General features: G+C 49.8%; 1 protein-coding gene across 1 annotated transcript; it reads right to left on the minus strand.

The window, feature by feature from the left end:
- Positions 1 to 1,260: 1,260 nt before the first annotated feature.
- CCL22 (C-C motif chemokine ligand 22) lies at positions 1,261 to 7,052 on the minus strand. The gene is made up of 3 exons (XM_032854395.1): positions 6,881 to 7,052; positions 5,646 to 5,769; positions 1,261 to 2,962 (listed from the first exon to the last, which is right to left on the minus strand). Exons 1-3 carry the CDS (start codon positions 6,951 to 6,953, stop codon positions 2,878 to 2,880), a joined length of 282 nt encoding a protein of 93 aa, XP_032710286.1. The 5' UTR covers positions 6,954 to 7,052; the 3' UTR covers positions 1,261 to 2,877.
- Between the last annotated feature and the right edge of the window lie 10,033 nt (positions 7,053 to 17,085).

The raw sequence follows: 17,085 nt of genomic DNA on the forward strand, positions 1-17,085 counted from the left end.
TCCTGCAATTGTCTGAATCCATGATGTGTGCCCTTCCCGATGCTTGTCCCTGCCTCCCAGACAGGTGCTCTTGGTGTCTGAAGCCACTGCCTTAGAAATACCTTCATAAGAGGGGTGCCTGGGTGGCTCAGTGGGTTAAAGCCTCTGCCTTCGGCTCAGGTCATGATCTCAGGGTCCTGGTATCAAGCCCTGCCTTGGGCTCTCTGCTCAGCAGGGAGCCTGCTTCCCTTCCTCTCTCTCTCTGCCTGCCTCTTTGCCTGCTTGTGATCTCTGTCTGCCCAATAAATAAATAAAATCCTTAAAAAAGAAAAAAAGAAATACCTTCGTAAGAGCCAGATCTAAAATGGAGCAAAGGTCACCAATGCAAATATGTTTGCGGAGCGATGTTTAAATTGTCCTAATAAAGACTTCCCAAGGACAGAGGAATCCTTTTCTGTTGTTTTGGCAGAAAGAGCTATGTCTAGTCCAGGAAAGTGGACCCATTTGAGAGTCCAGAGGAATCAGCACCACAGGAACTAAACGCTCCCCATACTCACTCCCTCCTTCTCCCAGACACTCGGCTTGGCTGTACTTCCCCGCATCCCTTGGGGCCAGGGTGGCCACGTGACTGAGTTCTGCCAACAGCAGGTAGACAGAAGCCAGGAGCCCCGTTCCCAGTCTGGCTCCCACCAGCCTCATCCTCCTGGAGAGGAGTCCAAGTCCTGGAGGAGGGCGGGGCCATAAGAAGGAAAGAGCCTGGGTCCCTGAATGACCACATGGAAGGTCACCCACAAAATAGTATCGGATGTCACGGGAGAAGAAAAAAGCTCTTATGGAAATGAACGACTGAGATTCGGGACTACTTATTGTAGGAAGCAGAATTTCCTGACTAATACGCTCTCCTCCTCCTCTGTGCTGATGCTTCAAGGGGGAGGGTTGAGGTTGGGTTATTGAATCCGTGACCGACAAATGAATAAATGAATGAATATGCGGCCTAAAGCTCTAGACTGGGGGACTGAATGAGTGACTTCATCAGATCCTCCCAACAAGAGGCTCGGCAGGGGCCTGGCCTGGTGGACAAATGTCTGGGGTTTGGCACCTCCACAGCTACTCCCCGGGTCCTCATGTCTAGTCCTGGCTCCTCATCGCCTCTCAAGGTGACCTTGGGCAGGCCAGCTTACACATCAATAACATCAAGGGCCTCCCCGTTGGGAGTGAGGGGGTGACGGTGCTCCCCTGCCCCACCTTACCAGGCCAGCAAATGCCAAGGAAGCAAGCAGATACTGTTGTAGAGGATTTATTTTTTCAGAAGGCCTGAGGGACAAGGTCAGGACAGGAAGGGAGGGGAAATCCCAGGATGCTGGAGGGCACTATGCATGGGCCGGGGGTAGGTTAGCATTTTATTTCCCGTGTCCTGGACCTAACCCCACAGCCCCCACAGAGAATGGTATTCTCATTTTTAAGTGAGGCTCAGAGAGGTTCAACGGTCTCAGAATTCCAGAGCAATGACCCCCTCCTGCACTGCCCCAGGCCACCTCAGAAAGAAACAAGTTGTGTGTAAAGTTTCTTTCTTTTGTCTGGTGAATCTGTGGTCCCCAAAAAAGTGCAGATAAACCCCAAATCCCAGTCCTTATGCTGACCCCTGCCACCCAAGAACAATCTTCACCCAAGACTCTTCCATTTAACTATGCCTGCACACTCCCGGACCAGAAAAGCTCCTCCTTGTCCCCCTCCCACACAGTTCCTAAAATTCTTCCATTCATTCAGTTGGCCCCTTAAACATTTGCCCTCTTTTCTTATAGAAATATAGCTAGAGCTTGTTAATACCAAGCCAAGTATAGTCATTCACACCATAGTGAAAATTAAGTTACTGGTTATTAGGGAAAAGAGAGGGAAAGTGGGGGGACTCTGAAGAGTTCAGGCCTGGGTATTGGAGGTTCAAGGAGCAATCAAGACTAGAGGAAAACAAGAAGAGTAAAGAGACCCAACACAAAACTGAAATGGGGACGAAAAGTGAATCTGGGCAAATTTGAGGCTTCCCAATTGACTCAGCTGGCTGCTTTCTAGATGAACTTGAGTCTCTGTATTGATGTGTGAGGGTCTTTGGGAGGTGGGAGTTGGGAGCTGGGAGAGGAACATTACTTTTATTAATTCAGTCTATACCCATTCGTTGAGCCCTGATTCAGAGCCAGGCCCTGTGCTCTGCACTCGGTGTTAGAGGCCAGGAGACAAAGTAACTCAGGCATGGGACCTTGGTCCAGCCAGTGGGGCTGGAGGGCAAGCCCCCAAGTCCTGAGAATTCTGGGCAGACTGCAATCAGGGCTGTTAAGAGATGGCAGAGGGTCAGGGGACATCTGAAAAAACAAAAACTAAAACAAAACTCAATCTCTGGCTGCTTGGGCTGTGCAATGCCTCAGAGGGCCGGGAGGGTTGGATAGGTACAGGTGATGGGAAGACATTCTGGGCATCGGGAGCAGCCTTGAGAAAGACCTGGACAGCATATGTACAGCATGAGTTTGGAAAACAGGGAGCTGGATCCAACATGTGCGAAGGGAAGTGAGGCAGGGCTGGAGACAGGTGTCAGGCTCCCCAGCTTTCACTACAGCCTGGGGCAATGGGGAGCCGTGGGAGGGTTTTTGAGCCAGGGAGTAACTGAGCAGGACTGTGGCCTCTCTGGCTGTGGTGGGGTAGAGGATGGGTTGGAGGCATAAGAGGTGGGATGAGGGACAGTGTGGAGGCTCGTCTGAGTGTGACAGCTTCAGGGACAGAGATAAAAGATGGTGGAGAGATTCGTTGGCACGGGCTTGTGTTGGGGGACAGCTGTGATGGCGGGGATGTGGGGCTCTGTGAGCCTTCCCGGAGGAGCCAAGGCCACGGTCCTCAGGGCAGGGCCCTTCCTCATGCGCTCAGTTTCTGGAGAATCTTTTTCACCCAGGGCATTCTGGGGTCAGCACAGATCTCCCGGTCCTTGACAGTTAGGAAGCTGGAAGGAGGAGGGAATGAGGGAGCATTAGCACGCAGCAAGGATGCTACAACTCTTCTCAGGAAGCTTAGCATTTATGAGTCACTTACGGTATGCAGAGATGCCCACCATACAGAGTCGCTTAGCATTTATGTGGCCCTGCCCCGGGCAGAAGTACTTGCTACATAGAATATCTCAACTTTTATGAGGCCCCTGCTGTATGTAAACACACTTCTTCACGGGGAGAGGAGGAGACAGCGGCTAGGACTTCCCGGACTCTCAGTTCCTCAGCCCCAGGCTTGAGTGCCAGGTTAGGTCAGGGAATAAAATGCCCAGGAGTCTCACAACCATTGCTCACATCACCTTGGGGGAGAGGATATTGGGTAGAAACCGAGGAACTTTGGAGCCTGCTCATCTGGGTTAAAATCCTAGCTCTATCATTGCTGGCAAGTCCCTCAGTTACCACATCTTTAAAATAGGGATGATAATCATGGTCCTTGAATGAAGATTAGATAAGTTAATACAAACTGATGGGCTCAGAGCAGCTCCCAGCGGAGAGGAACTGAACTCTTAACAATGATTTTCTTCATAAATCTTATGGGGCCCTATTATTCTACCCATTTCATAGGTGAGGAAAGTGAGGCCCAAGAGGGTAAAGCAGCTTGCCCGAGTGCCAGAGCTGGTAAGATCTGATTCACTATGCCCCCTAGAAGCCCAAAGCACAGAGAAGAGAGGTAGGCACTGATCCAAGATCACACAGCAATCGCAGGCTAAGTCTTCCACCCTCACAGCCATTGTTGGCAGAAATGGACTTAAAGCTGGCTAGAGGTTAAGGACATGCCCATAGCCTTACTCCCTTCCTGCCTCTCAAGAGCCTGTCCATGGGGCCTAGAAGCTCCAAGCTCCCCTACTTCTCAGACCTGCCCCCACCCCACAGACAACCAGTGAACAGAAAGAACAAAGAAGGCAGCAATGTTGATGTTGGCCACGTGGGCAGCCTGCCCTGGCTGCTGTGTGACACTGGGCAAGACTCAGCCCCCCTCTGAAACTCCATCTCCCCATTTGTCAGGACATTCTTTCTAGAGCGCCTTCTGGCTCAAAATCCAATAATCACGTGTGCTGTCTTTTACTGAACATCTTTCTAGGCCAGGGACCAAGCATTACACGTTTCACTTACTATTACCATGCCCTGTGCCTCAGGAGGTTCCATAACCTCTCTGTGCCCCTGGCCTTGCCTGGCAAAAGGTGATCAGAACAGCACCTACAACATAGGGTTGTTTCAAGGATTAAATGAGTTCTAATTTATAAAGTGGTTGTAAGTGCCTAGCATTTAGCGAGCACTCTTTACAGATTTGATAAATAAAAATAAATGAAGGAGGGCTGTCTGGCTGACTCAGTGGGTGGAACGTGCGACTCTTGATCTCGGATTTGTGAGTTCGAGCCCCACATTAGGTGGAAAGATTACATAAAAGTCAAATCCTTAAAAAAAAAAGAAAGTGGGGGCACCTGGGTGGCTCAGTTGTTAAGCATCTCTGCCTTCAGCTCAGGTCGTGATCCCAGGGTCCTAGGATCAAGCCCCACATCCCCACAGAACAGGGAGCCTGCTTCTTTCTCTCCCTCTCTCCCTGCTTGTATTCCCTCTCTCACTATGTCTCTCTCTGTCCAATAAAAAAATCTTTAAAAAAAAAAGCCTTAAAAAACAAATTGATAGATAGATAAATGTGATCGCTCCTGTTATACTGATGGGGAAACTGAGTTTCAGCGTTGAAGTGACACAAACCCACTTCAGCCCTCTTTGTTATTCACCCAAAGACCCCTGTGAGGGATGGAAGATGAGTATGGAGGAGGAAGGTGAGAAGATGATGGAGCCCCAAAGGGGGTCATGAGGCCCCAGGCCCAGACACCCCACTGAGCGGGTTGACAGGTGGCAGCCTGCAGGGGCGGCCCCAGGGACAGGCCACCTCATGCGGCCAGTGGCAGGTGCAGGCCCCAGGCTCCAGGCCAAGGAAAAGGAAGCAAAGACATGGAGAGACAAAGGCAAAAGAGAATAAAAACATCAGGAGAAAACCCTGAGTTGGGGGGGGACCCAGGAGTTCTGATTCGAGCCTGGCAGCCTCGAGCAAATCACTCCCCCGACCCAACTCCCTGCACCTGTTTCTCCATCTGCAAAATGCAGATGACCGCATGCCTTGTAGGAAGGCTATGGGGTGACCTGAGTTCACACAGGAATGCTCAGAACCGTGCCCGGTTGCCTGGCCGTGGGACACTCTCTGTCGGCTCCGTACTCCTTGGGGAGCCATGGGCTGCCTCAGATAACTCCCAGGGTGCTGGCGAGGATTCCAGATGCTTCTGCTAGGAGCATCGCTGCTGACTCAGAGGCTCTGGGCACACTGCCGGCACGCTGCTCCCCACGCTAGAGCTCCGCACGGCCCACGCAAGTTCTGCTATGTAGACAGACAGCCGGCGCCTGGTTCATTCAGATCCGTACCCTCGGGACCGGGCACGCCACCCAGCACCTGGCAGGCACCCCATTAGATTTGTTGAATGACCACAGGATTTCTTTTCTGAGCCATTTCAAGGACGGATTATACGTCCCCCATCCCTGGGTCTGTCCCCCGTCCCCCCCCACCTCTCCCGGACCCTCCTGGGCCAAACCCGCCGGGCTCTCCAAGGCCAGGCCCTGCCTCCCCAGCTCCACACTCACACCACGCCAGGCCTCCGGCACGAGTCTGAAGTCCAGTAGAAAAACCTGATCATGCGCAGAGGCAGAGGGTGACGGAAGTACTCCCGGCAACAGACGCTGTCTTCCACGTTGGCGCCATAAGGACCTGGAGGAGAAGGTTCCCCAGCCTGGGCAGGTCACCCATGGCCCCAACCTCTGAGCCAGCACTTCTGTTCTTACGTGGAAGGTTGGTGCCAGGGGGACTCTGGACCCTGAAAGTCCCCAAGCTCAGGGTCTCTGAAGGGCCCAGTCTGCGTAGGTCAGCTCCAGGGAGAGGGACTTACAGTGACTGAGAATCAATGAAGCCCTAGGCTTCTAGGTGGGACCCGAGACTCTGCACAGGAAGGAGCCCAGCTGTTCAAGGTGAGGCCGGTGCCCCGGCACCATCAGCAGCACCTGGGGGCTTGTCGGGAACGCCCGGCGCCCGGCCCCAGCCCCGCTGGGTCAGACGTGCATTTTGAGTCAGATGAGTTCCCAGGCAATGGCAGAGGTCCGCTTCACCTCACACCTACTCTAACCTTCGAGGTGTACGTGGGGGAAGCTGAAGCCCAGAGAGGGGGATGTCTTACCCAGAGTCACATAGCACGACTCTGGTGAGTCAGGATAAGGGCTCAGGCAGAGTCCAATGGTGCAGACCTGGGTTCGAGTCTTGCTCTGCCCTGTTACCAGGTCACCCTGGGCAAGTCCCACTCTCCTCCCCCAAACAGAAGGGTGGTAACAGTACCAAATCGATGGGGACTTTAATGCAGGAAGAGTTCCCAGGAACCCCCAAACCTGAGTAAAAAAAGGTAGGGACTCAGTGTCGAGGGCAGGCTCTGGAGCAAGCAGGAGGTGGTAGGAGAGCAGGACCGGCTTTCCAAGGGAATATCCCTTACCCCAGCTCCTGCCTTTTCCCATCCCAGACAGCTCCATTTGGTGGCTCCTTCTCCACACCCCAAGGGTCCTATGCTTGAGTTCTCTGGTCTCCAGAGGACCCCAGGACATGCCCACCACAAACCCCCAACCCAGCTGAGACAGATCCTAGACTCCAAGCCTTTGAGACTACACATTTCACAGATGCATAAACTGAGGCCCAGAGAAGCAACATGACTAGCCCAGAGCCAGAAGTGAACTGGCGTCATTTTCTCTCAGGCTGGTGCTCTTTCTGCTTCCTAAGGAAGAGACCGCAGTGTCTGATCCTGGCCTCTGCGGGGAGTCCTCCCTCTCCCCAGCCTTACCCGCCTCAGTTGTTTGAAGTGTCAGAGCAAAAAAGACAAGGGCAGCCAGGAGTGGAGTCTTCAGGCTGGCCATGCTCTTGTCCTTTGTGTCCCAGTCCAGGTGTCTGTAATCACCAGATGACAGGGAGGTCTGGTATTTAAACACTTGCTACACCCACAAGCTTCAGACACTCTTAGTCACCGGTGGGCTCAGAATCTCTGACATTCACATTATGAAAGAAGAACTCCCGCTTCCTCCAAATAAAAGGAAATTCTCTGTGGCTGGGAATAGCTCAGAGGGGACCCCCAGTCTGCCCGCCCCTCTGAGTCTCAAGAGACTTGCAAAATCCCCCGTCAGCTGGGTTTAGAGGCCTGTGCTCTCCAGGGTCCACTGACTCGATGGCCTTCCCCATGTCACTGGATGTCTTTGAGGATCAGTTTGCCCATCTGGAAATGGGGCAGATGGTTTCACAGCCCTACCTATTTACCTCCATGGTTGTTTGTAAGGCAGTTTGGATGTGGGCAGGGGCTGAGCAGTCCTAAACCCTCACCTTGTAGCCTTGATGATCTTCATCACTGATCTCTCCTCAGAAGGAGAGGCCTGAGAATGCACGGGGCTGGTTTCTGCGCCCTGCATCAGCCTCTTCTGCCGTCTCTCCCAAAATCCCAATTTGGGCCAATGCATGATCCCCTCAACAGTTGCAAAGAGCTTCCACACATTTCCCTCCTGCCTGTTCTTCCTTCCCAGCTGTCTCCGGTCTCTTCCTCATCCACCCCCTTCTCGATCTCTCACCATATCCCACTTACTACTTCCTACATTTCTCTTGAATCTGTCCCCTCCCTTCCAGCCCCATGGTCCCTGCCCAGTCCAGGCCACCTCCACCCCAGGCACCCCCAACCCCAGACCAGCTTCAGCCCTCAATCCCCTCTTGGGGTGGCTGGAGCGGCCCAGATTCAAAGCTGCTCAGGCCTCTCTCCTGCTTCAAACCCCTGCTGTGACCTTTGACCCAAGGGCAGAGCCCAAGCCCCTAACTGTGGCCTTCAAGGCCTCCTTCCCAGACACGCTCCCTCCCACACTGGCCACCCTCCTCTGAGGGATCACGCCACAGTCCTCAAACTTCCTCAAAGAGCTCTGTAGTCTGTCCTTGGGCATCAATGCCCTTTTTACTTCTCTACCGCATAAACTCCTACTCATGCATTAAGAGCCATTTGAAATGTCACCTACTAGGTAAGCACACCCCCTCAGGACTTGAAAGTTCTGCAGGGTGACCTAGAACATGGCCTAGAGCAGACGATGTCAAGTTTTCCCTTTCTCAGACCCCTTCCCAGAAGCCAAACTCCATGCTCTTGGAAGACAAGGGTCTGCTTATGTCTGTCTTGGCATTCCCAGTGTCTACTGAGAGTGGGGTCCCCAGTGGGCGCTCAGGACACATGAAACGACGGAGGAAACTGAGGCTCAGAGAATAAAGGGACTTGCCCAAGGTCACACAACCAGTTAGTGACTGAGCTAGCCTAGAAATTCAGGAACCAGCACTCCATTTGCAAAGGGCCCCACCCATCCATTTATCATTCATTCAACAAATATTTATTGAGCCCCGTGGTAGACAAGATAACAGTGCCCGCAATGTGTCTTATTTCCTGAAATATGTGCATATGTGACCTTACATGGTAACTGGGACTTTGCAGATGTGTTTAAGTTAAAGACTGTAAAATAGGGTGCGCCTGGGTGGCACTGTAGGTTAAAGCCTCTGCCTTTGGCTCGGGTCATGATCCCTGTAAAATAGGGAGGTTGTCTGGTTTCTCCTGGTGGGCCCAACAGCTTCACGGAGTCATTATAAGAGTGGATCAGATTCAGAGCAGGAGAGGAGATGGAATGATGGAAGCAGAAGTCTGGGAGATGTAGGATCATGAACCCGGGAATGCAGACAGCCTCTAGAAGCTGGAAAATGCAAGGAAACAGACACTCTTCTGGGACTTCCAGAAGGAATATAGCTCTGTTGATGCCTCGATTTCAGTCCCACTGAAACCGTCTGAGGACATCTGATTTCCGGAACCACAAGAGAGTCGGTTTGTGTCATTTGAAGTCCCTACATTTGGGACCACGTGTTACAGCAGCAGGAAGGAACTAATACGAGCCCCCATCATGGGCCAAGGATAGTACCAGGATCTGGGATGTGACAGTGAACGCGTCCCTGCTAGCGTAGATTTTACCCTGGAGACGGACGATAAACAGGCAAATACCAAACAGGGTAATATCAAGCGATCGTGGGTGCCGTGAAGAAAATCAAACGGAGGAAAGGAGACTGTGACGATAGGGAAGCAGCTGTGGTTGGTCAGTAAAGGCCTCTGGGAGGAGCTGAAACACACAAGATACCAAGGAGCCTGCCAGGGAGGAAAAGGCAAGTGCGAAGGCCCTCGAAGGGCTAGGGGCACCTGGGTGGCTCAGCCACCAGGGCGTCTGACTCTTGATTTCGGCTCATATGTCATGATATCATGGGTCATGAGATCAAGCCCCATGTCGGGCTCAGTGCTCAGCACAGAGTCTGCTTGAGGATTCTCTCTCTCCCTCTCCCTCTCCCTCTGCCCTTCTCCCGCTCACAGGCTTGTGCACCATGCACGCTCTCTCAAATAAATAGGTAAATATAAATAAATAAATAAATAAATAAATAAGGCCCTGCCAGAGGGCAGAGCAGCGGGGGCAGAAAGGGTGGGGGAGCAGGAGGCAGCTGAAGGAGAGGCAAAGTAGTACACAGCACCCCCTGGGAAGACCTCACGTCAAGGAGCGTTACCCAAAGCCAGTCACTGTGTGACTGTCACTGTGTGATTCCACTTCTGTGAGGTTCCTAGTCATCAAATTCATAGAGACAGAGAGTAGAAGGATGGTTGCCAGGTGCTGGAAGGAGGAGGGAATGGTTGGTTAGTGTTTAATGAGCCCAGAGTTTCAGACTGGGAAGATGGAAAAGTTCTGGAGATGGTTGGTGGTGATGGGGCACAACCACCTGAATATAATTAATGCCGCACAACCATCAAAAACCATCAAATAACCATAAAAAATGGTTAAAAATGGTTAATTTGATGTTGTATATATTTTATCAGTTAAAAAAAAGAATGGCTCAGTTGGAGGAGTGTGATCTCGGGGTTGTGAAAGACATACATATGTATGTATGTATGCATGTGAGATCACATACAAACATACATTTAAAAAAAGAAGAAAGAAAACAAAAGTATATGGAAAGATACTCCACATTGTATGTCATCAGGGAAATGCAAATTAAAACAACAGTGAGGTATCATGACACACCCATTGGAACGGCCAAAATCTGGAACACTGACGGCACCAGATGCTGGCAAGGGTGAGGACCGAGAACCCCAGTCCACTGTTGTGCAGATGCCAAATGGTCCAGCCACTCTGGACTGCAGTTTGGCAGTTTCTTACAAAACGAAACATACTCCTAGCATGGGATCCAGTGATCACGCTCCTTGGCATGTCCCCAAAGAAGTTATTTATGTCCACACAAAAGCCTACATTCATTTTCATAAATGCCACAACTTAGAAGTAACCAAGATGTCCTTCAGTAGGGGGATAGATCAACTGTGGCCTATCGAGACAATGGAATATTCTTCAGTGCTAAAAATGAAATGAGTTATAGTGAGTGAGTTATCAAGCCATGAACAGCCATGGAGGAATCTTCCATTTACTTAAATATGACTAAGGGAAAGAAGCCAATCTGAAAAGGCCGTATATCGTAGGATTCCAACTCTGTGACATTCTGGAAAAGACAAAACTATGGACACAGTAAGAAGCTCGGTGGTTGCCAGGGGTTAGGGGGAGGGAGAGATGAATGGGCAGAGCACAGAGGACTTTTAGGGCCGTGGAAATACTCTGTGTGATACCACAATGAGGGATACGTGTCATTAGCGTGTTTTTCTCCAAACCTATAGAAAAATACAAAGCCAAGAGGAAACTGTAAGGTAAACAATGTGATAAGGGTGTGTGTGTGTGTGTGTGTGTGTGTGTGTGTGTGTTGACCAGTTGTAACAAACGGACCACTCTGGCTGGGGATGTTGATAATGCGGGAGGCTGTGCACAGGTGAGGGCAGAAGGTACAAGGAAATTCTCTGTAGCTTCCTTTTAATTTTGCCATGAACTTAAAGCTGCTCTAAAAAAATTAAAGTCCTAAAAAAGGGGGGGGGCACCTAGGTGGCTCAGCCGGTTGGGCATCTGCCTTCGGCTCAGGTCATGATCCCAAGGTGTTGGGATCGAGCCCTGAATCAGGCTCCCTGCTCAGCAAGAAGTCTGCTTCTCTCTCTCCCTCCTGCTTGTGTACTTGCTCTCTCTCTCCCTCTATCAAATAAATAAAATAAAATAAAAAAGGAGGAAAACTTGTTACCCAGAATCTAATCAAGCTTCTAATCCTAACTTCCAGTCTGTAAGAAATACAGAGGCTAGGAAAAGATGAATGACCCCATGAGAAGACAGACATCTCCGGAAGGTGGGTCCTTCCAGTGCCTCTACAAGATTACTATCCTGGGATCAACAAAAAGTCAACGTTGTTTAAAAAAAAAAAGTGAATAGGGACATTTAAGGTTAAAGAGATTTAAGAGACATCACAACCCAATATGTGGACTTTGGGAATCCTAGTTTTGGAACAACTGCTACAAAAGACAATTTGGGGAGAGATGGGGAAATTTAAATATTAAATGATATTAGGGCTTTATTGTTGATCTTAGGCGGAATAAAGACTTTAAGAAGATGTAGGAGAATGTCCTTATTCGTTTTTTTTTTTTTAAGATTTTATTTATTTATTTGACAGAGGTCACAAGTAGGCAGAGAGAGAGGGGGATCCCCGCTGAGCAGAGAGCCCGACTCGGGGTTCAATCCCAGGACCCTGAGACCATGACCCGAGTTGAAGGCAGAGGCTTAACCCACTGAGCCACCCAGGCACCCCGAGAATGTCCTTATTCTTAAGAGACATAAGAGACGCACGCTAAAGTGTTTAGGGGTGAAGGTCATGAGGACCTTCCTTTTGAAGAGTTCATGTTCAGGGGAAATATGTGTGTGTGTGTGTGTGTGTGTGTGTGTACATGTGTAAAGGTAAGTGTGTATATATATAGATGTGTGTATGTGTGTGTGTATGTGTATACATGTGTGCTTTTATCTGTGAGTATATATAAGTGTATGTATATATGCTTATATATGTATGTGTGTGCATATGCGTGTACGTGCATATATACTTGTATATATATACAGATATCCCAGAGAGGAAAGAGAGAGACAAAGCGAATATAGCCAAATATTAACAATGTTGGAGCTAGGTGGTGGATATGCTAGCCATCACTGAACTACAAAATTCCTGAGCATTTAAAGTGTTTCATAATAGGGGCGCTTGGGTGGCTCAGTCGTTTGGGCCTCCGACTCTTGGTTTCAGCCCAGGTCAGAACCTCAGGGTCACGGGATGGAGCCCTCCCTGCCTTGGGCTCCGTGCTTAGTGGGGCATCTGCTTGAGATTCTTCTCCCTTCCCTCTGCACCTGCCCCTGCCTCTGCTCCTCCCCACTCCCCTCCCCTGCCCCACACTCACAGGCACATGTGCACACATGCACTCTCTCTCTCTCTTTCTCTCAAGTAAGTAAATAAATAAAATCTAAAAAATAATAATAACAAAAATAGTAATAAATTGTTTCCTAATAAAAACATGAGGAGAAAAGAAGAAATATTTTTTAAATGTGGAAGTCATCCTGTGGAAAATTAGCTGTCATTGGAAAATTGCAAGTGACAGGCAGAGAACCAGTCTGGTGGTTCTTCATCTGAACTTGGGGTTTTCTTACATGGAGGCCCTCCGGGGCGGAGGCCCTCCATGGGTGGACTCAGGGGCTGCCCCTGGAGAGCACCTGTGTCCCCAGGGACTCAGCAGGGCCCCAAGGCCCTTCCTGCTGGCTCAGCCTCTGCCACTCCATCACCCCACTTCCCTGGGGGTGGAAGGAGGGTAAGTCACAGGGGCAGCCAGCCAGCCTCTGCGCTCCAGGGATCCTCGGCCTCCCTGGAACAGGAGCCCAGGCAGGTACAGTGTTCAAGGAGCCCTGAACTCCCAGGCAGGACTCAGGGGACCAGCTTTCAAAGAAAGGAAAGGGGAGTTCCTCTCGGGGCTGAAGGTGGGAATCACCGGCAGTTGCCCACGGGGCTGTTTTCTCCCATCCTAGGGGGTGGGTGATGCCGCCCCATCCTTCTGAGCTCACTCTGAAAAGCTCCCGGATCAAATCCGCTTTTCTCCAAACTTCCTTCGCTTAAATGAATTCTTGCATATTAAAAGATACACAGAAGTGGAAACAACTCCAACATCCACTGACAGACGAACAGATAAGCAGAACGTGGTTGGCGCCTACAGTACAATACGATTCAGCCTGAAAAAGGAAGGAAATCCTGACACGTGCTACAATGACATGAGCCTCCAGGACATTAAGCTCAATGAAACAACCCAGACACAAAAAGACAAATGCTGCAGGACCCCACTCAAAGGAGGCACCTAGAGGCAGTCACGTTCACGGAGACAGAAAGGGGGCTGGTGGGTGCCAGGGACTGAGGACTGGGCTGTTTGACAGGATGGAGTTTCGGTTCAGGAAGTTGAGAAAGTTCTGGAAGGGATGGCAGTCACACAGCATTGTGGATGTACTTCGTACTACAGGGCTGTGCACCTGAAGCGGTTAAAACGGGAAATTTTAGGTTAATGCGTATCTTACCTCAATAAAAATATATGCGATTACATACAACTGTGTATTCACACCCATACCTAGTTTAGATCTTACTGGTCATCCTGGAGGCAGGGACAGGGTAGTGGGTGGGGGCCAGTGTTCAGAGGAGGGGAGACTTAACTTTCCACCTAATAGCCTTTTGCATGGTTTGAAACTTTTTTCCCATGTGCATGATGGACTTTTCAAAAAGATAGCATCTATAATGTATGCACACAAAAGCAGTAGACTGAGAAGTAATTCTCCCACTTCTGACCACCAGCTCTCCGTGGATCACTTCTTTTCCTCAGAGAAAAACAGGATGAATGATTTCTTGTTTGTCCTTCAGAAACAATGTAACCATATGCAAGCACATATATAAAGGTATTCCTTTGAAAGTAATAGAAGGGGGGGAGAAGAAAAAAAAAAGTAATAGAAGGGAGGGAGGGAGGATGGGCAGGCAGTATATAGTAAACACAAAAATACTGTTTTGCACTCTGCTTTGTTGACCTAAAATGCGTCTTGGAAGCAGTGCCCTGTAGTACACTTAGACTGGCCTCATGCTTCAGTGGGTGTGTGGTTCTCCACTGGGTGAATGGACCAAAATGTATATAGCCAATCCCCCCAATTGATGGATATTTTGGGTTTTTCCAGTCTTTTCATTTAAATTAAAAAAAAAAAAATGCCGAAATAACTTTCCTTAAGCAAACTCACCAAGGGGAATGCAAGTGGTGGATAAATTCCTAGAAGTAAGATTGTCTGGGCTTTTGCTTCCAGGGAGATGCAAAGAGAAAGTCCCTGCCCCAGACAGCTGCCTCGGAGCTTCCCCTTTTCAGCAAATGCAGGAAGGGGCTCCACGTGGGGCTGTGGGGACTCACCAGTCCCCTGATTTTGGAGCAGCTGGGAGCCCCACTCCATTCTGAAGCCTCCTGGAGGGCATCCTGCCATCCCCCGCCACCACTTGGCTGGGTGAAGATGAGCACCCCGGCTTTCCCAGGAGCTGGAAAGAAGGATGGGCACATTTAATTGAGGACAGCAGGCTGGCAAGTCTGGGCGCTTGTGGGCAAAGAGAATTGGTCAAAAGCCCAACCAGGAGGCAAGGTCTTTGAAGGTCCCGACCACCCCTTGGGCCAGACAAGCAGACTATGAGGCGAGTGGGAAATCCTGATATGGGGAGAGAAGGATGAGGAGGAAGAAGTAAAAGACTTTGGGGCTAACTGGCCACAATAACCAGGATGACAACAGAGATGCCAACTGGTTGTTACTGAGTGCCAGATGTACTCGGTCTTGGATTTTATATTCACTAGCTCACCATCTCCCCATAGCAACACTTAGAAGGGGCCACTGTCATCATCCCCATTTCTCAGATGAGGAAACTGAGGAGAAGATCAGATAAGGACACAGACAGTCCGCAGAGAGTGGCGGGGCTTATACTGGTGCTCAGGTCTGACCCCAGAGCCCAGCTGCACCCTAACTGTTGACCCTCTTCAGCCAGGGTCACATTAGGCCCAGAGGCACCAGAGAGAGTGACAAGCCACGTGTGGAGTCCACAACAGACTGAGTTACCGATGCCTGATGGCTTGGATGAGGAACCAAGGCTCAGAGACCGGAAGCCATCTGCTGGGGCCACAGTAGGGAGTCTGGGTTGAATCCCAGGGTTTGTGCATTTGTTTTTAAGATACATTTCACATACCATAAAAAGTCACCCCTTTAAAGGGTGGATAATTCAGTGGTCTTTTAAGATATTCACAAGGCATGTAACCACTTCACTATTTCATTTCCGAAACATCTTCATCACCCCAGAAAGAAGCCCTGAGTCCAGCAGCACTCACCCTTCATACCCCCCTGTCCCCAGCCCCTGACAACCACGAATTTACTCTCTGAGTTGGCCTTTTGCGGGCATTTCACAGAAACGGAACCACACAACATGTGGCATTTTGTGTCTGGCTTCTTTCGCTGCCCAATTTCTCTCAAGGATCACCAGGGCTATAGCATGCTTCAGTAGTCCGTGCTTGCTTCCGACTGAATGTTTCCTAGTGGAGACCATATTCGGTTCATCCATTCATCTACTAGCAGTCTACTACTACTAGCGGTCGTTTCCATATTTTGGCTATTCTGATGATAGCCAAATGATAACATGATGTCCACGCTTTTGTGTGAGCGTCTGTTTTCAACCCTTTGGGGTGTTTAAGGAGGAGTGGAATTGCCAAGTCATAGGCAATTCTATGGTTAACTGATTTTATTTATTTATCTGAGCCCCCCCCCCTTCCTGCATTTGCTGCAAAGGGGAAGCTCCGACGGATAGAAGGAGGAAAACTCGCTGCTGAGCAGGGAGCCCGATGCGGTGCTCGATCCCAGGACCCTGAGATCATGACCTGAGCTGAAGGCAGATGCTCAACAACTGAGCCACCCAGGCACCCCTCTATGGTTAACTTTTAAAGAACCTGTCAGGCTGTTTCCAAGGAGGCTCCCCCAATTTCCATAGCCACTGGCAATGAAGCTCCAATCCTTCCACTTCCATGTCAACCCTTGTTAACATCTGGATGTTGATTACAGTTCTCCTAGTGCACATGAAGCGGTATGTCATCGTGGTTTTGATTTATGTTTTCCTAATGACTAATGTTGCTGAGCATCTCATCACGTGCATATCTGCTCTTTGTATATCTTCCCTGGAATGTCTATTCATGTCTTTGCCCTTCTTCTTCTTTTTTTTTTTATTAAAGATTTCATTTATTTATTTGACAGACGGAGATCACAAGTAGGCAGAGAAGCAGGCAGAGAGAAAGGAGGAAGCAGGCTCCCTGCTGAGCAGAGAGCCGGATGTGGGGCCCAATCCCAGGACCCTGGGATCATGACCTGAGCCGAAGGCAGAGGCTTTAACCCACTGAGCCACCCAGGCGCCCCTGCCCTTTTTCTTTTTTAAAGATCTTATTTTCAAGTAACCTCCACATCCAATGCAGTTTCAAACTGGCAACCCCAGGATCGAGAGTCGTATGCTCTTCCAACTGAGCCAGCCAGGCACCCCCATCCTTTGTCCATTTTTAAATTGTTGTTTGTCAGAGCACGGGGTGGTGGGGGGTGTGGCTCAGTCCATCAAGTGTCTAATTTCGGCTCAGGTCATGATCTAAGGGAATCCTGGGACTGAGCCCCATATGGAGCCCAGCAATAAGCCCTGCATGGAGCTCCCTGCTCCATGCGGAGTCTGCTTCTCCCTCTCCCTCTGTCCTTTCTCCACCTCTCCCCCTGCTCCTGCTCTCTCTCTCTCTCTCTCAAAAAAATAAATAAAATCATAAATATATAAATAAATAAGTAGGGTCTCTTGTCTTTTTGTTGTTGAGTTGTAACTGCTCTTTGTGTATGCTGATACCATCTTCTATTTTAATTCAATTAATTAACATATGAAGTATTATTGGTTTCAGAGGTACAGGTCTGTGATTTGTCAGTCTTATATACGCTCAGTCCTCATCACATCATGTCCCTCCTTAAAGCCCATCACCCAGTT

This window comes from Lontra canadensis, unplaced genomic scaffold (assembly GCF_010015895.1).
Source record: "Lontra canadensis isolate GAN:19392208 unplaced genomic scaffold, GSC_riverotter_1.0 scaffold8, whole genome shotgun sequence".
Taxonomy (NCBI): Eukaryota; Metazoa; Chordata; class Mammalia; order Carnivora; family Mustelidae; genus Lontra; species Lontra canadensis.